The sequence below is a fragment of the Cebidichthys violaceus genome, unplaced genomic scaffold, assembly GCF_023349555.1.
Source record: "Cebidichthys violaceus isolate CVI_PGR_0920_01 unplaced genomic scaffold, fCebVio1.0.p SCAF_15, whole genome shotgun sequence".
In the NCBI taxonomy this organism is placed as follows: Eukaryota; Metazoa; Chordata; class Actinopteri; order Perciformes; family Stichaeidae; genus Cebidichthys; species Cebidichthys violaceus.
The window spans coordinates 4,666,786-4,693,264 of record NW_027176318.1 but is presented as its reverse complement, the minus strand read 5'-3'; the positions used below and the strand labels follow the sequence as shown (position 1 = coordinate 4,693,264).

At 44.6% G+C, this 26,479-nt stretch overlaps 3 protein-coding genes across 3 annotated transcripts; 2 read left to right on the top strand and 1 right to left on the bottom strand.

The window, feature by feature from the left end:
- Nucleotides 1-148: 148 nt before the first annotated feature.
- On the top strand, nucleotides 149-2,905 carry gjd4 (gap junction protein delta 4). The gene is made up of 2 exons (XM_068709471.1): nucleotides 149-231; nucleotides 390-2,905. The coding sequence occupies exons 1-2, from the start codon at nucleotides 168-170 to the stop codon at nucleotides 1,589-1,591; spliced, it is 1,266 nt and encodes a 421-aa protein (XP_068565572.1). The 5' UTR covers nucleotides 149-167; the 3' UTR covers nucleotides 1,592-2,905.
- Nucleotides 2,906-3,861: 956 nt separating this feature from the next.
- On the top strand, nucleotides 3,862-9,271 carry LOC137872084 (cytochrome P450 2D3-like). Its single transcript, XM_068710317.1, is given in 12 exon segments — nucleotides 3,862-3,875; nucleotides 4,211-4,223; nucleotides 5,798-5,862; nucleotides 5,864-5,941; nucleotides 6,669-6,855; nucleotides 7,397-7,465; nucleotides 7,556-7,660; nucleotides 7,743-7,881; nucleotides 8,018-8,085; nucleotides 8,203-8,319; nucleotides 8,875-9,016; nucleotides 9,087-9,271. Coding segments are annotated over 12 exon segments (1,182 nt in total).
- A 7,501-nt stretch (nucleotides 9,272-16,772) lies between these two features.
- fzd8a (frizzled class receptor 8a) lies at nucleotides 16,773-19,558 on the bottom strand. Its single transcript, XM_068709647.1, has one exon. The coding sequence runs from the start codon at nucleotides 19,137-19,139 to the stop codon at nucleotides 17,394-17,396; it is 1,746 nt and encodes a 581-aa protein (XP_068565748.1). The 5' UTR covers nucleotides 19,140-19,558; the 3' UTR covers nucleotides 16,773-17,393.
- Between the last annotated feature and the right edge of the window lie 6,921 nt (nucleotides 19,559-26,479).

Sequence of the window (26,479 nt, the reverse complement as noted above, 5' to 3'; positions counted from 1 at the left end):
TGAGGGAACTTTGTGTCCGTCAACCTGGAGGTTATTGTGCTACTGGAAGCTAATGTGCCCCTTGGTAAGGAGGGGAGGGGAGAAGTGGCTGGACAGGGAGTGAAGTGCAGGAGTTTACTTTGTGGCCTGAAACTGGAAGATTTTGGAGGGCCTTGAGCACTGCAAGCATGACGGGATCAAGTGCCTCTGAGGTCATCTTTATCTCTGTCAACCACAACATCACTTTGATGGGTGAGTTGGCCTCACTGACACTTTAACTGGTTTCTGTGTTATGTTTGTGCAGTGAGATATGTTGGCTTTTCTAGAGATCTATAAACCTCAAGGTGAAATCTCAAGCAGGCGATTTGTCAAATCAGCACATTTTTGATACCAATGTGCTTATTTTTCAGGGAAGGTGTGGCTTGTTGTGATGCTCTTCCTCCGTATCCTGATCCTCCTCTTGGCTGGTTATCCGCTCTACCAGGACGAGCAGGAGCGATTTGTGTGTAACACCATTCAGCCCGGTTGTGCCAACGTGTGCTACGATCTATTTTCTCCCATCTCTCTCTTCCGCTTCTGGCTGGTGCAGCTCGTCACCTTGTGTCTCCCCTACTTCATCTTCATCATCTACGTGGTCCACAAGGTTTCGAATGGCCTCACTCTGGACCTGAATCCCTCGGGTCACACCAAAGCCTTGCCGTTGCTCAAGATCCACCATGAGCCGTTCAGCGAGACTTCGGTAAACAAGATGGCCGAGCGAGGGTGGGCCCGGTGCTACACGGGAGCCTACATCCTCCATCTGTTGTTCAGAACGTTGGTGGAGGCAGGGTTTGGGGCAGCTCACTACTATCTGTTTGGTTTCTACATCCCCAGGAGGTTCCTGTGCCAGCATACACCGTGCACCACCCAGGTGGACTGCTACATCTCCAGGCCCACCGAGAAGACCGTGATGCTCAACTTCATGCTCGGCGTGGCTGCTTTGTCCCTGTTCCTAAACGTGCTGGATTTCATCTGCGCCATCAAGCGCTCGGTGAGGCAGAAGAGCAAGAGCAAGATGATGGTGGTGGAGAAGATATATGAGGAAGAGCAGTGTTTCATTTCAGGCAGGGGAGCCTCGAGAGGAATAGACCCAAACGCTTCACCGGCTAAGCAGGAACAAGAAGCAGAGGCTGGTCACACAGGGAGTTTCCGGAAAAGGCGAGGCAGCAAGGGCTCTTGTGGAGGTCTTGCTTTAGGTCAGGAACCACCCTGCCTGGAGCGCTCCTGTCTTCCATGCTCTCCAGGACACTCAGGCTGCAACACCAACGGAAACAACGGCTACTCTGTTTCCCAAGAGGAAGCTCTGGAAAGGAATGGCAGCGAGGTGGCTCTCTGCCCCCCAGAGCCAATGGGGACACCCAGATCAATCCGTGTCAGCAAACGCGGTCGACTCAAACCGCCACCTCCACCCAAACGGGACCTTGGGTCTTCCCCCAGGGAGCCAGCAGGGCCCTTTGGAGATGTTTCCACAAAAAATTGTACCAGAAGGGTGGGTCAGTATACGCTGGTTGAGCTGGGCAGCGGCGCAGAGCCACAGACCAATGATGAAGAGAAAAGATCCGAGTGGGTGTGAGGGTTGGATTGCTTTATTTCCAGGTTATTTTGGAGCACAAGGATGGGACAAAAGGGTGTGGAAGCAATGTGATAAACAGACAGAGATAACCCCAGGCTTACACAGTGGCAACAACTGATGGAGCAGACTTCCTGCCAAGCTCTCTACCTCCATTTTAAGAGGCACACTGCACTGCCACTTGACGAGAATCCACAACGACAATGCATTCACAAGACACCTTAGACCCACGAGGCACAGTCACATTTGATGTGATTTCAACACGCTATCAAATCACGTTGCCTTTTGAGAGGCGCTAGCTGAATGATGAAAGCGACAAGAATTCAAGTCCTGAAAAGGAACTCTCTGAACAAAACGAGTCAAGAATGACAGCACACTCTGGCCTTCAGCTTTAACAAACCTCAACCTTGAGAAGATCTAAAAGAGAGCAGCCCACCTGTTTCTTCCCCCGTTGGCTTTTACCCCCACCTCCCCGGACACACTGTCCATAAACAAAGACAGGCCTTGACCTGTCTCACATACATAACCCCACCCCCCACTCTATATGACACCGCCATCTCTTTTGTGTTTGGGTCACTGGGGTCAAAGGCCATGGTTAGCCTTCAGGTCCTGTTCTTGGATGTTTGGGTGACCTTTTGGAATAAGTAGGTCAGGCTCAAATGAAAAAGGCAAATAATCTTGCTGAGGTGGTGTTATCGGACTCATGGAATGGAATAGGATTCCTCCATCAGAAGCGAAGGACACTATGAAAGACCCTAAAGCCGACATAGGCTCACAAAGCAATTATGCCCCCCCATAGGGGATCTGTATTTATGGAGACGGCTTGTCACTCTATTTCAGGGCCTCGCGGAGCTTAGGAGGAATACAAGCCTCAACATACACCGTCACTAGAAATAGAGCACAGCGGAGCTCTGCAAAGGAGCAGCGTTGCCTGATATGTCCTCCCTGCTTGCGCTGGCTTTGGTTTCACCTTGATCAAAGCTCAGATTAATGTGGGTCAGACACTCCCACTGTGACACATGTCAATCATAGACAGTATACTGTGGACAGTTAGGTTGCTGTAGCGTTTCATTAACATTTTCCTTTGCTGAAGTGTTTTTAGCAACCTGTCAGTCTATTTTCTTGAAATCTCTGGACTACCTAACACAGATGAGTGTGAGGAGACTCCCACAGTAAATCTTCACAGTTGCACCTGCCGCTCTATAGCTGAGGGGCCGGTCTCTGTGTAAATGGATAGCTCTTGATCTTCCTCCTCTTGTGGTCGCTTTGAAGGTGACAACAAAAGCTCCCCAGCCTCAAGTCTCACCTATCTACTGAGGGCTGCACCCAGGGTGACCACGGGGGGGGGGGGGGGGGGGTGTTTGAGGAGGGCACAGCAGGTCTAATGGTGCCGCACCTCCTACATACACCCAGTGGACTCAGTTACACTTGTGGAGTCTGGGTAGATTGTGTATGTTTTGGGTTATTGTTCATGTAAGAAGCTATAACTAAGTGACTTCCTAAATGATATGTTGCATTAAGTGATGTTTTTGTTATCCGATGTACAAAAATGTAATAATCTATAATGTTTTATGCTCACCTATTAATTGCTTTTATATTACGATTTATTTTTGATTGAAAACCATCAGTGCCTAATTCTTAATTAAAGTCATATTCCAAAAACAATTTATAGTTATCTTCCAATACAATATCAATTTGATTTATATACAGTTTGATACGCTGTTTTATGTAATGTTTCTTTCTTTATAAATTAAAAAATTCTTTGATAATTTGATCTCTTATGTTTCTGTCTCATTGACTTTTGTCTATGACAGTGAAGAATGTGTTACTTTTCAAAGCACTTTATTGTAACTGCTCTTGTTTGATCCAGTATGCTGCGGTTGCATCACCAATATACCGTAGCTTGAAATCATGCTGCCCTCCAGTGACGCAACATGTGAAATGCTGCAATTTATTAAATCCAACACAGATTTTCATAAGTGAATATTTGTATCTTCATAAAACATTTTGGTCGTGACACTTTCCTTCAATAAATCAGGTAGAAACACCTTTTTAAACATTTAAAAAAAAAAATGGACTCTGAAGCCACCATGGCATTATCTATTGCTGAACACTATTCCATGCTGGCATGTGATCACATTGGGGAAGCATGTAAAGCTGCTTTCTCAGACTTCAAAATGCACAGGACAAAGTGCACGGAAATGATTAATGGTGTTCTAGCACCATACTTTCTAAAAAAAAGTTGGTCGACCAGCGCTTCAGCCCCCTCCTCCATGAGTCCACAGAGGTAAGTGTTTCTAAGTACCTGGGGGTTGTGATAAGGTACTTTAGTGACACCAAACACACAATTGTCTCAACATTTCTGGGGCTTGTTGAGTTGGAGGGAGGAGATGCCAGATCCATAGCCCGAGCTGTTGTGGTTTTCCTGGAGAAGTGTTGTCTTAAAAAAGAGAAACTCCTGGGGAGAGGGATTGACAATGCCTCTGTTACGACGGGGATTAACAATGGGGTCCATAAAGTGCTGAAGGAGGAGCATGGCCTCAAAGATCTGTTTTTATTCGCTGTGTGTCACTCTCTGCCGCTTGCTGTAAGTCATGCTTCCAATGACACCATCCCCTGTAGAGTGGAGTACTTGGTACGGGAGACTTATGAACTGGTTTTCAGTGTCTCCAAACAGACAATGAAAAAACTCAAACAAGAACAATTTAAATAGCTCAACACAACTAATGTTACAAGTGGTTTCTCCAAAATTCAACACAAAATGCCACTTTTAATGACTACTGGCAATGATCTCTTCTCTTAACTTTTTCTGTTTCTAATATGCAATCAAACGTCACTGCCAGTCCAGGTGTTTGATGTGTCTCAAGCACATCTGGGGCCTGTTGTTTGAAAGTAGAATAAAGACATCCAGGATAAGTGGGAAAGCCAGGTTGGACAAAGTCTCATAAGTTCATCCTGGCTTAATTGGTTGTTCGAACGCCGAGTCAGGCTGAGGAGGGGCGGCTTTTGTCAAGCCAGGTCTAACTAATTTGAGTAAGTGCGCATCCACGGCTTTCTTCAGTAGACCACAGAGATCGATCACAGATTCACTGATGAGACGACGGGTGTGGACACTTTCCTCCAATGAACAGCGGATCTGAATGCTGACGTAAGGTGACACACCGCTCATAAAATGAAGCACCGCTGCTGTCTTGAAGTTTGGAGACGGACTGATTAAATGAGTCGTGTAATTAATTGCAAGCACCTTTTCAAGTGCAGCCATTTCTAATTACTGTAATGACTGCAATAAAATCAGATTTGAGCTGGCAAACAATATGAAGGGTGTTTATTTACAATGACGAACACACGAATAGGCCCCAATTATGAAAAAGAACAATCGTAATAGGCTAACTTTATTTATTTTTTTAATTTGATCATGTTTTGTTTTATTTATTTATTTTAAATAATAATTTAGCCTACGTGTTGTTTGTTTAAAAACGAGGCCAATGCGTAGCCTTCATCAGAACATGGAATGACTATAAAACACATTCATTTCTGACTCCAAAGATAAGACAACAGAATCAACTAAGCTTGGCATTTAGCCTGGTCTGGAGCAGGCTAGCTGCAGAGAATAAATCACCATGGTAACTTGACCAGGATAAAGTTATCCAGCTTTCGAACAACCGACTGCAGGCTAAATTCAGCCAGGATAACCAACATATCCCGGCTTAATCCCTTATCTAGGTTTCAAACAACAGGCCCCTGATGCAACTAATGAGGCCCTTGATTAGTTGCATCACGTTTGCATCAGGTCATAACAGCAAAAGGGTGGGTGCTCTACTAAGTACTAAAGATGCTTGTTATGAAGGGGTTGAATCATTTTGAGACTGCAGGAGTCATTAAAAGTGGCATTTTGTGCATTTTACTTTGTTAATATCCTTTACTGTTTACTACTTATTTACTTATTATGATACTTGTTTTGATACATTGTTTTTTATTATGTCTCTTGTTTGCACTGTCCACTATGCTGCTGTAATCCTGTAAATGTCCCCACTGCGGGACTAATAAAGGATTATCTTATTTTAAGAATATTGAATCAAGTTGGACATTTCAATATTCTTAACAACTGATTTCTAAAAAGAAATCTTCTTCATGAGTGTGAAGCTGTGCTCTCTCTCTCTCTCTCTCTCTCTCTCTCTCTCTCTCTCTCTCTCTCTCTCTCTCCTGTAGCTGAGAAAGTGCTACGGAAACGTTTACAGTCTCTTCATCGGGCCCAAACCGGCCGTAGTCATCAATGAAAGAGGCCATGATTACCAAAGCTGTTGATTTTGCCGGGCGACCCCAAGACATGTTTGTCAGTCAAGTCACCCGCAAAGGTAGGACAGAGTATGTAATATCGCTTAAAGTGAGACGATGTCACTCTAAGACCCTCCGTGTCTAGGACAGTGGCTGGACATTGTAGAGGAAATACACTCTATGGAAAGATTGACTCTTTACCTAAGGATCAAAGCAGGGATCCATGATCAATGCTGGGGTAAATGGACAATATACAAGAGAAAAGACGGGTAGTGTTCTCAGCTGGTCCGAAAAGTACAGATCAAAGGTTGAAAAGAGTGTATGGTGACCCCTCCTTTTCCTATTACGTTTATGTCTATTTTTATTTTTGTCATCATTTTGTTGTGATTTTTGTTGAGTGAAACAGCAACTGAAAAAAATAAAATAAATAAAAAGGAAAAAAATAAATAACAAATGAGTGAGACGATGTCACTTTTGAAAGTAAAATCTTCCTGGCGATCTTCCTCTTACAAATGAAAAGCTGTATCCATGAGCGATAAAACACACCTTTGCTTAATTCCAGTACTCTCAGGAGTTTAGCTGCCACTTGGTCTGGTATGACCACTATCTTATGGCGGGCTAACATTAGCTAATGCTAGCACACTTTAGAGTCTAAAGTTTAGACAGACACTGCTGTGTAACTGGACATTTTGTGCCACACAAAGTCTATATTAGCATTAAGCATCTCATAATTGCCATTTGTGGCAAAAAAAAAACCCCAACCCATTAAGATACTCTGCTAAAGCAACATATCCACGCCTGTTATGGGAACGGTTCTGGCAGATTACGGCCCAAGTTGGAAGAAGCATCGTCGCCTCGCTCTGATGACTTTGAGGAGTTTCGGTCTGGGGATGCAGTCCAAGGAGCAAAGGGTTCTGGGGGAGAAAAAAATAAAAAATAAAATGGATGTTAATTATGCAAAAACACAGAGCTTGAAAGACCATCCAGCTTCTGTAAAATGTAGCATCCCTGTCTTGTATTGATACAATGATGCATCAAATGTTGAGCTGGAAGTCATAAAGTGTTTCATCACATTCCCATTTTTGGTTTATCACAGATTTAAATTACCAGTGTGGGCAAACAACCTTTATATTTTAGTATTTGCAGTGCAGTTAAAATGGCTTCTAACTTCATTAAGTAGTTCATCCAGACTTTTTTTTTAGATCAAGGACACTCAAATAGTTCAGCTTTTAACTTAAGTTCATGTGCCAGATCAGATCAAAGTTAACCAGATACGCTCTGCTTTGTGTCACAGGAGCCCTTCTCAGTTTTAGCTCACGCCGGCTAACCCAACGTTAGCTAGTGACTTAGCATCCTCCAGTGAGGGACCCTCCTGTATTTCTCCTCATTATCATTTGAATAGGGATGGACGAACCTGCCTAACACCGTTTCAACAACAAAAACAGCTCCTAAACAGACATGAAACATTTCTAAAAAGAACACAAATGAGCTCAGAATATCACCTTTTTCTTTATGCACCTTCTTTCCTTACAGCTGTATGACTCTGTTCCCATCATTGGAAACCTGCCGCTGCCCTTCATGAAGGCGTTCAAGAACAGTGAGGTGGATATATATTCATTGGGCCTGGAGAACTTCTCGTTGTTCCCTTTATTCATTTCCACATTATTAATCTGCTATATTGTCTTTTTTCAGACATCTAGGAACCTTGTGACTGGTCTGGTCACTGAGCACAAAGAGACCAGGGTCCCTGGGCAACCGCAAGACTTTGTCGACTGCTGTCTGGATGAACTGGGTAAGGTGTGTGACATGCACATAAAGTATGATTTTAAATGAGAGATCCAGAGAGATGAAACCCAAATGATCCTCCGCCTCTTTCCAGGGAGGCGATAATGACTCCTCCTTCTTTGAGGATCGACTCATCAGGTTTGCTCTGGACCTTCACTTCGCTGCGACTGACACCACGTCCAACACCCTGCTCACTGGCTTCCTCTACCTCATGACCTACCCACATGTACAAGGTGCAGACGGCTACTGCGCTTTCAGCCTGTGACTCAATCATTCTGGCATCTATTCTTTCATTTGGATATTGTTGTCGTGTGTTGTCCAGTGGTTTTACCCGCTTCTTCTTCCCTCTGTCTGTGTCTTTAACATCAGAGCGATGTCAGCAGGAGATAGACCGCGCCGCCAGTTATGATGACAGACACAACATGCCTTACATGCAGGTACGCTGTGAGACAGATTTCTCTGTAGAGTTCTAATGTCCCATGTGCAGACACAAGTCTAAATGTATTACTTTTATCCAAAATTTATGAAGTTCAAGAACATTTCTTTTACTCCAGGCTGTGATCCATGAAGTCCAAAGGATAGCCAACCCCGCCCCTCTCAGTGTCTATCACTGTACAACAACTGACACGAAGCTCATGGGATATTCCTTACCCAGGGAAAGACCAATGATGGTTTCTTAAGGTCGCGTTACCGTTTTCCTGGCGACGCCTTCTGATTGCTGATATGAAGTATCGCAAAGCAAATCTGCGCCGAAAGCCAATTGATTCATTGTTCTAAATGAATTTTCAAGCAAAAACGGCCAACCATCCTCTGGTTCCAGCTGGTCCAGTGTGATTCATTTGCTGCTTTTCTGTTTCACATAATCGTAAACTGAATATGTTTGTGTTTTGGACTACTTGTCAGACATTAGATGACATTTTGAAGACACCACCTTTTGGCTCTGGGAAATAATGATAGATATTTTGATACTGTTTTTGACAATTAATCAAGGAAATAATTGTGCTTTTGCTGGAGAGACGAGGCAATTTAAAAGAATGGGAGAGAATTTAATTCAAGAAAAGAAAATGAGAAAAATACATAAAAGGCCAGTTGGTTATTCAGTATTGGATTACTTTCATGACAGAAATGTTTTGTTCCTTTTGTAAAAAATCAGATTAATCAATAGCTCCATCCATGAAGGAAGTACATTAAAAATCATATTGCATTGAAGTAATTTTTCTCTTCAGGGTACATTGATCATCCAAAACCTGAGCTCGGTGCTGAACGAGGAGGAACAGTGGAAATTCCCTCATGAATTCAACCCTGAAAACTTCCTGAATGACCAGGGAGGGTTTGTTAAGCCAGAGGTCTTCATGCCCTTCTCTGCAGATCAGACAGAGAGTCCATCTGCCGTCTTCCATTGTAAAGAAATGCACATGGCTTACTGATTTAAAAAAATGTCTCAGGTGTCTCGGAGAGGGTCTGGCTCGTATGGAGCAATTCCTCATCGTGGTGACTCTGCTGAGGAGGTTCAAGTTTGTCTGGTCAGAGGATGCAGGACAGCCAGACTACACCCCTGTCTACGGGGTCACTCTGTCCCCTAAACCCTACCGCATGAAAGTCCAACTCAGGGACACACAGTAGTGGTCAGTAACGATACAACAAATGCAATGAAAATTAAAGCTGCAAGCAGCATTGATCGGGCCCTCGCAACTTCACGCACGTCGAGGGTACTGGCAGGACTCTGGTTGACGCGGCCATGCATTTCTGTGACCATCATACATTGCGTGCACGAGTTAAACAGTATTTCCTGCCTCAACCAGCAGCGTAGCAAGATCATGTTGCCAGGTCTTAAGCCTCAAATGTTTTGAGTGTACCTCCGATACAATCATAAATGTAAGCCTGTTAAGATCATTAAGAAAATGAATGTGTGAATGTGTTTCAGTGTTTATAAAATAACAGACCGTCAGTTTACTGGGATGGGGTTCAACTCCCTGCAGTGTCCTGCTGATTGTATTTGAACTTACATGAAAGTTAACAGAGCAGTATTGTCATTTACTTTTACTTGAACACTTTAATGTAACACTGTTTTCATTTTAAGCTCTTCTATAACTTTAGATTGTAGTGTGAAGCATTCATTGTAACATTTAACGTGATTTTCATGTAGAAGCTCTGGACAGATCATTTATACTAATGCCCACTGACATGGTTTGAGAACCACTGTTGTCTAACTTTTGCTCTCCATGCATCTTAGTTTGCACATATTTAGATCAGAGAAGTCTTTTTCTCATGGTGTGCACACGAACCCTTTAAATAAATTCAGTGTTTGGGCTGCTGTAATTAAAGAATCCTGCTTACTTCTGTGGTTGCCAGTAGGTGGTGCTATGACTATGAGTTAATATTGGCATGCAAAAGTCCTAAAATCATGACGGTAATCAAGCATGTCAAGTTTGGGACAGTTTTGTCAAAGTACAGTTGAGTTACAACAGCTTGGTGGATGATGGCGAACCATGTAAAATGGCTGCTACACCAAGTCCATGTTGTTTGATGAAACCTCAAGCTTTTAGTAACTTTTAATCGCTACGGTCTTTAGATTGTTCTGACCAAATTCTAAGTTGATCGGATTAATTCCCTAGGAGGAGTTCGTAGTACAGCACATGGAAATGGAAAAAAACAGGAGAAATTCATACAAAATTCAAAATGGCTGACTTCCGGTTGGGTTTAGAGCATGAACCCCTAAGACTTTTTGTTAAGTCTACATGTGATACATCTGCTTACCAAATTTTATACAGCTAGGTGAAACGTACTGCGAGGGCTGCATCGTCAAAAAATTGTAGGCAGCGCTATCGAGCCAACTTGCCGCTCTGAAGCATTAAAATCACATCAAATAACTACATTCAGGATTTTAAATGTGTTTGACAAGTTTGGTTACGTTTTGAGCATTTTTAGCCCCTCAAAAACACTTTTGTTTTTCGTGGCGAAGAATGCGTTGCCACGGCAACGGCCTTTCACGAAACAACAACCTTTGAGTAACTTTTCATCACAAAGATCTTTAGATTGTACTGACCAAATTTGAAGTCGATCTGATTAATTCCCTAGGAGGAGTTCGTTAAAGTAGAGCCCCTGGAAATGTCTAAAACGACACTAGAAATTCATACAAATTTCAAAATGGCTGACTTCCGGTTGGGTTTAGGGCATGGCCCCAAGAGACTTTTATTTAAGTCCACATGTGATACATGTGCCTACCAAATTTTGTTAATCTATGTGAAACGTACTGCGAGGGCTGCTTCGTCGAAATTTTGTAGGGGGCGCTATTGAGCCGATTTAACACTCTGATTGAATAAAATCATATTATAGAACTACATTTTGGCCTTGTGATCTGTGTGTCAAGTTTGCTTGTGTTTTGAGCTTTTTTAACCTCTCCAAATGACCATTGTTTTTCACGGCGAAGACTGCGTTACCACGGCAACGGCGTTCGACGAAACATCAAAAGCTTAGAGAACTGGCATTATGAACTTCTTACATTTGTGTGGAACAAATTTGATGTTGATCTGATTTTCCAACTTAGAGAAACAAGCCAAAGTATAAAGACTTTAACTTACTGTTGCCAGTAGGTGGCGCTATGACTATGATTAAAAATTGGCTTGCAGATGTCTTCAGGCCTGGAGTTTAATCAAACATGTGAAATCTGGTAAAGATCTGATGATGCGGAGTCGAGTTACATCAGTTTATTCGTTCATGGCGAAGGATCGAAATTCGCAGAGCCGCCACGTCGCCATGCTTCGACAACTTCCTACAATTTTCACAATGAAGCATTATCAAGGTCTTAAGGCTTTTGTGACAAAATTTGAGAGGGATCCGATTAATCTGTGAGCAGTAGGGTGTCAAAGTACACAACCTATGACTTCCTGTTGCCACTAGGTGGCGCTATTACTATGATTCTAAATTGTCATATACATGTGTTCAGGGTCAGGATGTTATGACATCTGAGAAATTTGGAGCGGATTAGGCAATGTACAGCCGAGTTACAATAACTTCCTGTTTCATGGCGAATGGTGTTTTTTTGCCGCCACGCCACGGACACATAGTTCGATAACTTTTTGATCTTTGAGTATTGTTTCACTGCCAAGGTCTCAAGAGCATACTGACCAAATCTAAAGGCAATCGGGTTTAATCTCTAGGAGGAGTTTGTTAAAGTACGGCGCCTTGAAATGGTCCAAAAACGTCATAAAATTCAAAATGGCCGACTTCCTGTTTGGTTTAGGATATACCTCCTTTTGACTTTTTTGTACGTCCCATCACGTTCCACATACCTACCAAATTTCATACAGCTAGGTGAAACCCAAAGTTGGGGCTACTCTGTAGGGGGCGCTATCGAGCCAAAATGTCATGCCGCAGCTGGACACCCCAATAATACTGGAATTTTCACCACGATTGAATTTTGTGCCAAATTTCAAAAGATTCCCAGTATCCCAAGCACCTCCTTTTTGCGATGAAACTGGTACGATAATAATAATAATAATAATAATAATAATAATAATAATAATAATAAAAAACATTAGAATAACAATAGGTCCTCCGCTCCGACTACGTCGGTGCTCGGGCCCTAATGATATTTTCTAAAATTCAATAAGTTATATCTGATGCTGTCCAGTCAGAGCTGTGAGAGACGAGACTGTCTGGTTAATGGCTCCCTCAAGTGGACAGAAGTGGCTGTTGCATTTCTGCAGTGCTGAGCGGGCTGCTTTATGGGGAAAACGTATTCGTTAAGTTAGTGAGTTTGGTAAAGTGGGCCACTCTGTTGTATCAGACTGATTGGAGGGATGCATGCAACACTGTAAATTTCATTTATATTTTCAACAAATTCTGATATCTTGGCTGACCAACATTATATTCAGTTTGATAGAGGTAACTGAACTTGGCCTGTGGTCCAGGTGTGGTATGACACTCGTTTTCCAGCATAACGATGACAGATTTGTCCTCTAACATCATATTACATGTGACTTCCAGCATACTTTCCAAAGTCTTTGTGAATAATTTCAAATTGTTATATTTTCTAAAAGTGGTGTGACGTCTGTGACTGCAAGGAACTACTGTTCTCAATAAATACTATTTCAAATGCTTGTGTATTGGTTACATTGTGTGTAAATGTCCCTTCATTTAACACAAGGCACACTGCTACAGAGTACGTTTGAGGTCAGAGGTAGCGTCGCCCCTCTGTATTACTATAAACAGCAGCATCGCTCTCGCTCATCCTCCGATTGTTCTGATTTTATTATTTATTTATTATTTATTATCAGAACCGACACATCACACCCATTTTTCGATGATGAATGCGGGCATGTTTGTTGGTTTAAGACCCCCTCCCCCAATGCGACCGAGCCCAGAGTGAATCTGGCAAAACACTCAGCGCCTCAGATGAAAGAAGTTTTCCTTTTGTGTAAATGTCAGTCAGTCAGTGAAGGACTGAGGGAACACTGTGTTCTGCCACTGTGTGTGTGTGTGTGTGTGTGTGTGTGTGTGTGTGTGTGTGTGTGTGTGTGGAGGTGGGGGGGGGGCCCTTGGATTGTAAGAGGCAGCAGGGGTGCACTGTAAGGACTACTAAACCACAGGGGCATTGTTGCTGTGCCAACGGGGAGCCGGCAACTTCTGCTGATATCTCTGTGAGGCTCAGTCATAGCCGCTAAAGTGAAGCATTTATTGGTTAAAAACGGCATCACTGGCACATTAAAAAAACCCAATTTTAAACACAATCTGCAACAGCGTCGATGACGTCCGAGTCCCAGAGAAACTGTAAGTACAGAGCCTGAACCCCTCTATTTTCCAACATCTGCCGTCTCAAGTGGCCAGCTGGGGATAATGTGCCTGAGCCGGAGGTCAGGAGCTCCAACACCAATGGAAATGGGTCACAGCAACCCGAGGTCACTGTTCTGCTTCATGCATGGGAGGAATGCACTCACGGAAACTTTTTAGTGCTATTGTTCATCTTCCACTGATGTAATCTGGGAAATAAAGAGGAATGATAGTAACTGGCATATTTATAAATCCTAGTTTAATCACATGAGGGGGCTTTAAACGTTAATGTACATGCTGTCAATGTCCACAGCGACAAAAATCTGTACAGGAAACATCCCATTAGACTTTTTTTGAGCACATTTTATTCTTAATACCCTTTTGAAGTCCCGTTTGGAAACACCAAATATGGTCCGATATATGTATCTGTCGCAATCTTTAATACAAAAGTGACTAATGCAGGTCACAAGATGTTGTCCACATCTGCAGTGTTTCCTCTCGTGCATTCAGAGATAGAAATAAACAACCTTCACCCAGATGTATCATAAGGAACAATAGTATTATCAGGCATGGCCTGCCTATCATCCTCCCCACTCCCCTCTGCGTTTGCCTCCCGTCATACGCTGCCATTAATATTTGATGCCGGGCCGCGTCAGAACATTCCTCCTGACCCCACAAATGAGGCTTCAACATCTGTATACGGAGAGCGGTCGGGGGAAGGAGACGAGTCAATCGGCTGCATGGCAGATCGTCTTCTGGACTCATGCTCAGGTCGGAGGGATTTATTTGTTGACAGAATTGTTTAGGATGGAGCCACCTCGGCACCGATGTGGCCCGGTGAAAACAATTGTTTGTTCCGGGGCCATGAACAAGCCCCGACGAGATCAGAACAGTGGCATGTCCATAAAATAATACCTAGTTAAACTGAACCATAAAGTCATGACCTGGACTGTTACCCGTTAAAACCCAGTTTCTGTGTCAAAGTGACCCTAATGGCGCTCTCATACTTTCTCCTGTCCACTGCAGTGAATCGGGTCGGTGACCCTTCTAGAGGAAACGGGCCGTTACCGGTTAATTACAATGTGTGTGTGCGTGTAACGGTCGAGCCAGGACACGCTGTGTTTAGCGGTGACTGTCTGTTTTAAAATGTCTAATAAACGGAGTTAAGAGCGGTCCTAAACTTTAACCTCGGTCATAAAGATCTCATTAAAAGTGAGCGATATGAGAAGCTTTGTATAAAGAAGCTAACAGTACAAAGATCCATGGAAACCTCACAGGTCTGCCTCCTGCCTGACACCCACTGCTACTATCATTATTATTAGGAGTCGCATTGCTATTACCTATACCATTCATTTGGACACTATTCATAACTGCGAGATTTTAAGTGATACTCGTCTGTGGAGGCGCTATAATTATTATTTTTTATGTAAGTCAAATACATGATGAATTGATTCTGTTTTGAATGGTTTCGTCTATGAAAGTCATAAATAGTGAGAAAAAATAAATGCCCATCCCAACTCCAGTCGACACTTTCAAATGTCTGGTTTTCCAAAACTCCCAAAATATCCCACTTCCTTTATATGATATGATGATAAATAAAATAAGCAAACGCTCACATCTGAGACGCTGAAACAAGGGAATATTTTTTTTGGTCTTTTTTTTCAATATGTCTGCTTGACAAATGGCTGAAATGAGAAATCTATTGAAATAGTCGCTGCTTATTTGAATATTTTTGAAAATTTACTAATTAATGAATCATTTAATAGAGAAAAATCCCACATTTCTCTTAAAGTTATACAAGTGTAGACATTTAGAACAGCTTTTACGTTTCCTTGTTGTGTGTGAGTACATGAGTATAGGAACTTCAAAGTTATCAGCACACACTTCTGTGTTAGTTTGGGAGCCGGACGAGGAGGCATGATTGTGGAGGTGTGCAGTTCTGCTTCTACCACTTGGTGGAGCTGCACATCAGTGGCACTGCTGAGAGCTGGAGCTGCACACACTCACTGAGGTTTTTGAGGTAAACACCAGAAGAAAAAAAAAACACAAGCTGCAGCAGTGAAAGCTACCGTGACTATTTGATGGAACTATAACCGCAAATGATACAGAGAAAGAACCTGCGTGCTCGATCCTTACCAAACAGACAGCAGTGCAATATTTACATTTCTTTTTTTTTTTTTTAAATGAAGATTTAAACTCCCGAACTTGATCCGTACAATCTTTGCACAAACACTCAGAACTACTCAGAACTGTTGATGAGCAACACAGAAGCGAAGTGTTCAAGAAGCCGCTCTTTTTTGATCTTAACAGAAGTTTTGTTACGACTTCCATCTTTACTGCCTGGTGTCTTTTGCTGACGGCGCTGATGCAAGATTCACTTGGCTGATTTACACTCCCAACAGATGCATGTCTGCACTACAGTGAAAAGAATCTTTTTTTTGGGAGGTGCACGTACAGTCTGAGTGTAAAGGAATAAAGCAGTAACAAAGCAGTCACTACAAAGCCCACTGTCACCATTGACCTGCAAATCAAAGGCATTTCTTCGCTGGGTTACAGTGTATCATCTTATGCCAGCGCATTGGGTTAATTGGGACCAAACCAGATACATTTGTAGCAGAAAAAAAAAAGCCTCGATTAGGGGGCCCTAAGATGTGAGATCATGTGAACAGACCACCTGTGGGGCTTTCATTGCTATTTCAATATCATTCATGTCAAGGCCCCTGCACTCGCTGACACAGCTTGAGCCGAGGGAGAAGATGTTTCAATTCAGGCCCTGCGAAAAAAAAGAGAAGAAGAAGAAGAAAAAGAAAAAAAAAAACCAAACACAAGACGCAGGGGCTCTGGCAGGTTTCAGCTCTGACAAACCCAGAAAAGCGAAGGGGGTTCCAAAATGCTCTTTGAATTGTAGGGACGTCCATCAAAGCATCCAAATGGGGACGTTTAGGGGGAACCTTGGCACATCAGACAGACACTCCTAATACACACCACCTTTATTCTCGGCTGTTAAAAAAGAAAGATCAAAGTTTCTGCAGATGAAAAGGGTCCCTTCCCTGCATTTATACCGCCATTCACCCACTCCCTCTTTTGCTAAATTAAGAAAAAAGCGGGCTTCGGCAGGCATGTGAAGAGGACTTCAACAATTATGGAGATGCTCCAACTCAACCCCTGCCTCTAATTACCGGTCTCTGATGGTTAAAAAAGGGCTTCCTTTTTAGCCGGGGGGGGGGGGGGGGCTCTCAGAAAGCCACCACCGTCAACATGGTGACCACACCACAAAAAAATCTGCCTTGACAACCCCTTTGGCACATGGGGGGGAAAAAAAAACACTGCATAAGTTCACAGGAAGTTGAAATTTATCAAAAAAATGTTTTATTGTCAAAATAAAGCTCATATTTGATTTTCTCACAAAAAGAGACATCTACACTTTGTACAAATTTACAATAGCTTATAAAGTTTTCTTTTATACACAAATGTACACGGTTTTCTTTCTTCTTACAGAACTTTTATATAAATACATTTTTTAAAAATTACAAAATGAACGACCCGTAAAAAAAACAACACTTGGGCACTATTAAGGCTTAATTTAAACCATCTTTGATGTGATTGGATGATACAATGTTATCTGGCACTGTGTAGATACAAAAAAATGGCATTGAGGACCCAGATGCTCTTTGTGTGAAGCTACTTAGAAGCAAACCTGTCTCTCTTCCTACGACGAGTTGTGCCAAAGGTTTGTGTGCACCTCTAATTCATACGAACAGGGAGGAATCGAACCTGTGTGAATGCCAGGGACATTGTTTCGGGCAGCTCTCCCCACAGAGGTGCGTGGATGTTTGGGGGAATGAGAGAGAGGGGGGGGGGGGTCACCTCAACAGCAGTTCATTACTATGCAAATTGCTTAAGACAGGGAGTGATGGGTTATCTCCCAAACAATTAGCAGTCCTCATAAGCTGCCCCCCCCCCCCCCCCTCATTCAAACCTGGGACAATGGCATCTGCTTGGGGCAAGACACGGAGCTGGCCGTGCCCGACCTCCACGTCAGCCCGGTGCTCACGTCGCTGTACATGGAGCCGTTGGTGCCTTTGCTGCCCCAGCAGCACCGGGTGCAAAAAGTCCTCCACGAGTCCAAAGTTTTCCCGGACCAGATCCACACCCCGGACGTGATGCCCACCAGAAGGCACATAAAGTACTTCAACATGAAAACGGCGTAGTCCGGGCTGCTGCGGTCCCGCTCCAGCAGGCAGTTGGAGCAGTTGTGCGTGATCTCCCAGCTCTGCCGGTTGTGCTGCTCGTAAAAGTAGCACGCGACTATGATGGTGGCCGGCACCGTGTAAAGCACCGTGAAGATCCCGATCCGAATCATCAGCTTCTCCAGCTTGTCCGTCTTGGTGCCGCCTTGCTTGATGACGCTACGGATCCGGAACAGGGACACGAACCCGGCCAGGAGGAACATGGTACCGATGAATAAATAAATCACCAGAGGGGCCAGCACGAAGCCCCGCAGGTTGTCCAGGTTCTGGTTCCCCACGTAGCAGATGCCGGCCACGGAGTCCCCGTCCACGGAGCTCAGCGCCAGCACCGCGATGGACTTCATGCTGGGGATGAGCCAGGCGGCCAGGTGGAAGTACTGGGAGTAGCTGGCGATCGCCTCGTTGCCCCACTTCATCCCGGCCGCGAGGAACCAGGTCAGAGACAGGATGACCCACCAGATGGAGCTGGCCATGCCGAAGAAGTAGATGAGGAGGAAGACCACGGTGCAGAGCGCCGGGCCGGTGGTCTCGTAGTGGATGTGCTCCAGATCGAACTCCCGGTTGCACGCCACTTTCTCGTGCCCGGCGATCAGTCGGACGATATAGCCGACCGACACGAACATGTAACAGGCCGAGAGGAAGATGATGGGTCGCTCCGGATACTTGAACCGCTCCATGTCGATGAGGAAAGTGGCGACGGTGGCGAAAGTTGACACGAAGCACAACACGGACCAGAGTCCAATCCAAAAGGCGGTGAACGCTCTCTCGTCGTGCGTAAAGTACGGGTTGTGGCACGGCATGGCGCAGTTTGTGATCTGTCCCGTTTTGACGCGGTTGTAGAGCGGGTGACGGTCCGTGTTTACCGGCACCATGGGCTCCAAACACTTGCACCCGGGCTCACACGGGGAGGCGGGCGGCTTGTATTTCCCAGGCGCGCCGGGTCGGCTCGGCTTATTTTTAGGGGGGCTGTAACCCTTGGAGGGGTGGTTGGTGGGTTTGGAGAGGACGGGGGACACCGTGGTGGAGTCGGTTCTGTTGTAGTCCATGCACAGGGTGTCGGGGTTGCCTTGCACCGGCAGCAGGTCGCACTTCATCCTGTCCGGCCAGGGGAAGCCGTACTGCCTCATGAGGGGCGCGCAGCCGGCCCGGGCTCTCTCACACACGCTCCGGCACGGCGGCAGAGGTTTCTTATAGTCCTCCAGGCAGATCGGGGTGTACATGCTGCACAGGAAAAACTTCAGGTCCGGCGAACACTGGATCTCCACCAGAGGCCAGAACTGGTGCACCTCCAGTCCAGCCTCGTCCTGCGTGTCGTGGTTGAACTGGTTGGGCATGTAGGTGTAGTTGTAGCCGATCCCCTTACACAGGGGCACGGCTATCTCCTGGCAGGTGATCTCCTTGGCCGTGGTGCAGCTGGATCGGGGCAGGAGAGCGAGCGAGAGGAGCAGGTAAACCCCAAACAGGTCCATCCCTCCGGCGCGTCGTGTCCCCCCCTTCTTCTGCTCTGGTACCGATAAATCCTCTCCGCCGTCTGCTTTTCGTCCGGTTAGACGTTGCGCAGCGAGCCCATCTCGCTTCTCTCGGGATCCTGCACGGAGTTGCAAGCAATGTGCAAGCCGTGTTTACTTTCAGCTGAGCAGGAGGAGGAGGAAGAGGAGGAGGAGGAGGAGAGAAAACAGCCTTCAGGGCGGCGAGCAGTCAAGATGGCTGAGAGGAGAATCCACCTTCTTCTGCAAACTGCTTTCAGTATCCACAGACAGTCTGTTATTAAAAAAAACAACCCACGTGCTGCTGCTGTCCGATCGCTGCAAACGGGGAAATGTGGGCCTCGTTTCTTTCTCCAAAAAAACCCACAGCGACTACATCCAGTCGGTTCGTCCCACCTCAGTCCCGGTTCCCATACAAATCAACGGCTGGGAGACGAAGCGGTGCCAATATATACCAGAGGCATCACAAGTCACACCCCCAGAGTCGCTCCTCCAATCACAGAGCGGCAGGAGGGGAGGGAGGGCGGTGCTTTCCAGCAGTCCATCAAGTGTTTCGCCCTAAAAAGATGTATTTGCTACATTCTCATCACACTGTAGTTTTGGCAGCGTGTCTTGTCTGAGCGGGCTGCAGGACGCTCCATGCGTGGAACACTATTGAGCATCATGTCACCACCAGCTGATGATGACATCAAACAACCACATGTTGAGACCAAAATAACTACTTTTATGCATTTATTTTTTTCGTTCATAACACCACATTTTCATAAAAGTGCAGATTATAGGTAGCGTGTTTATGATAACATGTCAAGCCCAGAGCCATGGCTGCTCTAAAACTATAATATAATAAGCAACTATAATAAACCCTGCAATGAATCCCCCCCCAAAACCTATTTCAAATAGCAAAAGTATAATTTTTAACATCATAATCATAATAATATAAAGTAATTATAGAGGCATATGAAGTATAGACCAGGGGCGCTGTTAAGAGTAATAACCTACTATTTCCTTAATGATGCTCAGCGACTGAACTCTGTGTTCACCGTCTTGTAACTTCCTTTAACACTCAGTCCTCAGTGTGACAACATTGGCAGAGAGAGGATGCGTCTAGCTGCAGATGATAGGGTGTGTGTGTGTGTGTGTGTGTGTGTGTGTGAGAGAGAGGGAACGGTTTGGTAAATTGGCTAATTTGCGCATGATAAGACTACCCAGGGAGCTGTCTGTCCTTGTGAAAGGCCTGTTTTATTTTTTAAATGAGGTGCTAATGTTTCGTTTAACGCTTGCACGGAGCTCCGCGGGAGGCGTAATTGCGCGAGGCAAAGCCCGAGCAGCACAGCGCACCGAGACGGCGGCAGAGCGCTCATATCAGTGGTAACGCGCGCGCACTGTCTGGGGATCTCGGCTGTTATATGATATCTCATTGTAGTTTTATTTTTTTTAAATGTCTGATATTGATCATTGCTGCAAAGTATACTTGTATTATCCTAAAGGCATTTATATCAAATTGTTGGTACTCTACTATATTTCAGAGGGACATATTTTACATTTTTTCTTCTCTCCACTATATTTATCCAGCAGCTACTTTATGATGAAGTTTCTCACACACCAAATTATGCTTTGCTACACATTAAAGTGCCTAAAATGTCAGGTGGTTGGCCGTAAATTCACCCCAACCAGCGACAAAATTAAACTAAAATGGCAAACATTCTTTCTCACATACTGTATGAATGAATAGTAGTGTGCTTGGTATTGATACTTATTTTTACGAGCTGAATATGTATCTAATGTCCCTCCGAATACTAAAATGCTTTCATACATGACTGGCACTTATAACTAATGGACTTTGCTTGAAATATTTGCACATATAATTATAATACTGCTCATTATTTGACCCCAGAGGAGTGAACTTAGAATGAGTTACACCTAATTATCTTTCTGTGACACTAAAAAAGTTCATTCCTAAAACACTCAATAAGCTTGTAAAAGATGTATAACTGATATTTTCTTGCTGTGAGAATGATTATTTTCAATATCGCAGGCTGTCCAAGGACGCAAAACCATGCAGCTCCTGCTAAAACGAGGCATGAGAAAGTCAACCATGTGATCAGCGCATCTGTCCGAAACTCGATATTCACTCCACCAACAAGAGGGATGTGTTTTTTTGAATGGGCATTTTGTTCTCTGCCGTGCACGCACATGCATGCGCACACACTCTCTATCTCTCTCTCACACACATACACACACACACACACACACACACACACACACACACACACACACACACACACACACACACACACACAGTTTAGGTGCTAGGAGGATGTGTGGTCTTACAGTGCAGGGCATCTTCCTGTTTCCCATCTAAGAAAATGCAACGTTGTGTGCTGGTGTTTAAGTTGACTTTGGAGCGGAGCCAGGTCTTTATCACGTGAAACAGCCTCGACCCACAGAGCGAATTAAAGAACCCAGATTGATTAAGTGAGTCGCCGGTGCGAGATAACAAGGAAGGAGCTCTGTTAAAGGCTGTTTGCTTTTGATTACGGAATAAGAGCTTGGCTACAGCCGGTGCCAGAGAGTTGGAGTGAGTGCATGTTTGTGCACAGGGTGGACGGTGTGATATTTTCCTCAATAACATACCCCTGGCGTTTGGGATGAGTGAGAAAAAGGACACTGTAATGAGAAGGAAGTGAGGGTAAGGCGGTGGTAAAAGTGTGGGAGAGCGATGGAGGGAGGGTGAGGCGAGGGCCGAGAGGGTCCGTTCTGTACAGAGATAGCGATTCACGACGAGGAAATCCACTCATCTCCTGTTTGCAGCACAGAGCTGCACGCTGTGAGAAAATATCCCCCCAGACCAAAGCCTTAAGGAAACACTCTGTGACCAATGAATAAAACCCGGAATCACATCGGGATCCGAAGTCAATGTGCTCAATTTAAAGCCCCATTCTGTCTGTCGACAATCAAGTGCTCCCGACTGAAGAAAAGGGAAGGCCCATCAAGTGTGACTGCTTGCCAGATCCCGGACTTACCTCCGAGATGGCGAGACGGAGATATGCTAATGCAACTTTATCTTGTGAAGGAAAAGCTTCGAGGAGATTTAGCCAATCTGCTGGACACAATTCCAAGAGCCTCGGTGGCATTTAGCGGGCTCGCGCTAACCCGGGGGCCGCTTGTTAAGACTTCATTAGCTGTGTTTGCTCAGGCCTCTTCTCTCCAAAGAGGTGGAGGAGGGCTCCCCAGGCTCCCAGCCTCAGCCCCACTATAGACACTCCATATGGGGCTTGTTTGCTCGTGGCTGGCCTGGTAATCACTTTCAGGTGGAGCTGGAGGAGACGGAGCAAGGCTGGGTTTTGGGGAGAGCTGGTACACCCCCCCCCCCCCCCCCCCCCCCCCCCCCCACACACACACACACACACACACACACACACACACACACACTAGCCCCAGCCCCCGCCGGCAACCTCCTTTTCCACCGCGGTTCTCCTGAGGTGACGGAGCGTGGAGCGTGTACCCTGTGAATTAGCTCACCTAGGGCCCATTACCTTAACAAACACAGCCGGCCCCTCCAATCAGCCTACTGCTGGGAGGACAGGCGGCCCCTGTAAATCCTCCCTAACAGCCGCTGTCCCTCTCTGTGAGACCAGGGAGGACCTGTGAGTGTGTCTTTGCATGTAGAGTAAAAACTATAAAACCAAGTGAGACAATTAAGTCTTGTCTCGAAGCAGCACAAAGCAGCTTTACTGATAGCAACAGTTGGCTGCTTGAGAAAATTCACTTCACTACCCAGAGCACCAAACTAAAAGTGGTCCTGTTTTCTAATGAGACACTTTCGGCATGGTTTATAACTTGTAGATAGTTGCTTACTTACTTAGTGGTCTATAAACCACTTATAAGCAATTAATAACGTTTGGGTTGCCAGCTTGTTAATTCCCCTTTGGTTTGTTTGAGCACTCCATGTATTGATTACATATTATTATATATTACTGCAGACTAATTGGCTATAACCCATGGGCGTTTACTAAAAGATTAACAGCATTTTCTCGCTGTTAAAAGCAAACCATTCATCTTCAAACTGGTGATTTTGAGTTTTTAAAAAAAAACTACTGAAGGATTACGTGTTCGGAAAATGATCCTTCTTCTTTTATATAACTCCTTAAAAACTCATTGGATCATCTGAAAAATTGCATCTTTGCAAGGCTGAAAAACATGGCTGTTGTTAGCTCAGGTAAATTAGATTTTATATGTCAAAAACAACCATAAAAGGGACATTGATGCTAGATTCAGGAGGGCTTACAGACCCCCATATGAGGAGAAGGCCAGGTAATAGCCATGACAAGTCACAGAAACAAGTCGAGAAAAGACCCACAAAATGAAAAAAGAACCACAACAAGTCATTTTTCACCAACACCTGGCCTGTCATCACCAAAGGGAGATCCAAGGAGGAACCACAGGAGGAGATGGAGTTTAATTAGGAAAAAACAAGCTTTAACATTGACCACAGGTTTGACACTGCATCGCTCTGACTGATGATTGAGTTTTTCCATCCGAAGACAACACTTCGTTCACGAGAAAACCCTCTCGACCCCTAAGCCTTGCTGCCTTGAGGAGCCCTGCTCCTCTGGCTCCAAACAGCTGGCACAGAATGAGATGGGGGTTCAGCAAATGTTGGCCTTCAATGCTCTGAGAGAAATGCTGTTGCCTATTTTTGGAGATTTATTGGACTTTTTGCATTCTTTCTTCCAGCCTTATTTTTTTTAGAATGCGAGGAGGTTGTGAGTAGAACAGCGATAGGGATAATAGGAAAGGGATGGACCTGAGATAGTATGAAAAGTTCTGTATTAATTGCATTTATAACAATGGATTGATGTTACTGATGTAAAAGTTAAAGGCTTTCTCTCAAGAATAACGTAGCCTCTACTCAGCTAAACCAGGTCTATAAACAAAGGCTCTTGTCAGTTGGTCCAGACTTAAAAAGTGACATTTCATTAGCAGCAAAAGCTATTTGCAATTGAAATACTCTCCAGCAGCTATATCAAATGTTACTATTTTAGAAGGGTACTAAAGTATTTTCACATTGTTTCTGTAAGTTCAGGCCACTAAAGCCTCTCTCCCACTGGACAAAAAACCCTCTGACGTCTGGCTTTTGTTTTCCATGGAAAAGGTTACAATGGGCATTCATTCCCGGGACAAATGGCTCCGCAGAAGTTAGCATTTATCTGCCCCAGCTTTGATTGACAGTGATGGAAACATGACACCCAGGTGAACACGCCAATTTAAGTCCCAGGGATTTGAAAAATTCTAATTTGTTAACGTACAAAACATACCATTAATATGCACTCCTCAAAGCCACCAGACTCAAACAACAGCAATTTTACCTTGATTTACCTGATTGTCGTAAAAAATGTCAACCAAATGGGACAGAAACCCAATAAAACTCAGCAAAACCTTTGTTAGTTTTTTACACTGTTCAAATAATCACTAGCTCTGGTGTGACAGTTTGGAAAAGAGACTGAAGGAGTAGTAAATAATAAAAAAAAAGTAACCACCCGAACATTTTCACTGTTTACTAACCCTGCTTCCGGTGCCGGCCGGCGCATCCGTGATGTTGAACGTGACACACCAGAACAAATAAACAGAAAGGCATACTGGTCTGCTGGCAACGGGAAAGGAGTCCATTGTCTATTTTTAACGGGTTTACTCGTGCTTAAAAAAAAACGGCGTACGTGACAATTTTGGTGGAAAATAAAGGTGCTGGTGAGAAGGCAGTGTGGAATTAGCTGGATGACTCACCTTCACTCCAGTCTATTCTGATTAGAGGCTTTTCTTTAAGGAAAAGTTCGAAAGTGGCACCCAAACTTCCCTTTACTTCCATCATATTGAGCGGCAGCCTCCTTTACCTCCATCATATTGAGCGGCAGCAGAAATATTAAAGATTGATAAATATCTCTAAATCTTGGCAAATCAAAACTAGACCTGCATGCCTGAGCGAGCAACTCTGATAATTTGGTTCGACCAACCCTTTGGTGCTGATAATACACTGCATTGCTCATGTAAACATCATGCTTAGTGCAGCTTTAATCCTGTGAGAAGACATTTAGTTTTAAACTTCTCCTCAGTGAAAGTGAATACAAGTTGCTAAGCGGCAATGTGAACCTGTCACATAATGACACAAACATCTGTAGGATGGGTTACACCTCAAATCTGGAGAAAAGCAGTTCCACTTTTTGCTCACGGAGCTCATTAAAAAACCAACATTGCCTCCATGAGGAGAATCTGTACCATTCTCCTGCAGCCAATGAACTGACTGTCGTTGGCTGCCGTCCCCGGGCCAAGTGTGTGCGCGTTATCGTGTGATTGTTTGGATTTTTCAGCCATTCGATGCCACAAGAATCTGGCCAGCCAGCAGAGGTCTGCTTTTGGCTGCTATGACGCCTGCTACTTGACACTCCTGAAAGATTTATCTCCCCTCTTGTAAAACAGCATGCGACTTGTTCTCTCTGTCCAGAAAGGTAAGTGAGTCTACAGAGATTTCTCCCACTCAGGAAACACACACACACATACACACACATACACACACACACACACACACACACACACACACACACACACACACACTAGCCCATATAATAGTGGGAACTGATTTTTTTAACCCCTACGTGTAACCGGAGATGAGGCCTGTGTGCCTGGAATGACGGCACTTAAGCAGGTAGACTTACCATCTGGTTCCAACACATGGGGTGGAACACTTGTCTTTGGATCCTGAAGGTAGTAATTTAATTTTGTTCGTGCTCTGCTGCCCGCAGTCGTTGTAGCACACAGCGGTGGGATGCTGTGGAGGGGTCGGCCCGGTTGCCTCAGTGTTGGTTCTGACCAGAGTGCGGAGGGGTCGCATTCAGTCCCACAGGGAGGGAAGAGGCAGCGAGTTCTGCTAATGAACTCACTCATTACTATTCATGCAGCCTTTAGAGGCATCCTCTACCTGTGCTCCTTTAACCTAATGTCTCTTAATGTCGACTGCCATCAGCTAAAAATCCTTTATTTAGATCTTACATTGTCAGCTAGGGCTCTTGGGATGTGTATTCAGTTCCTTCACAGAGTAATAATAAGTTGGCACGCTTTCCTAAACTCCTAATCTGCAGATTTCACGAACATCTGACATTTTCTGTCAGAAGATTTAGTTCTAGTGGGGTGTCAGAGATTCAAAAGGAGCTACAGTAGGAGTAAAACATATTGACTTGTTATGCATTTCATCCATAGTGTAAGTGAGATGAAATGGTCGTCAGTGTGCTGTCTGTAGGACCCCGTTGTGTCCTCCAGTACTTCCATAA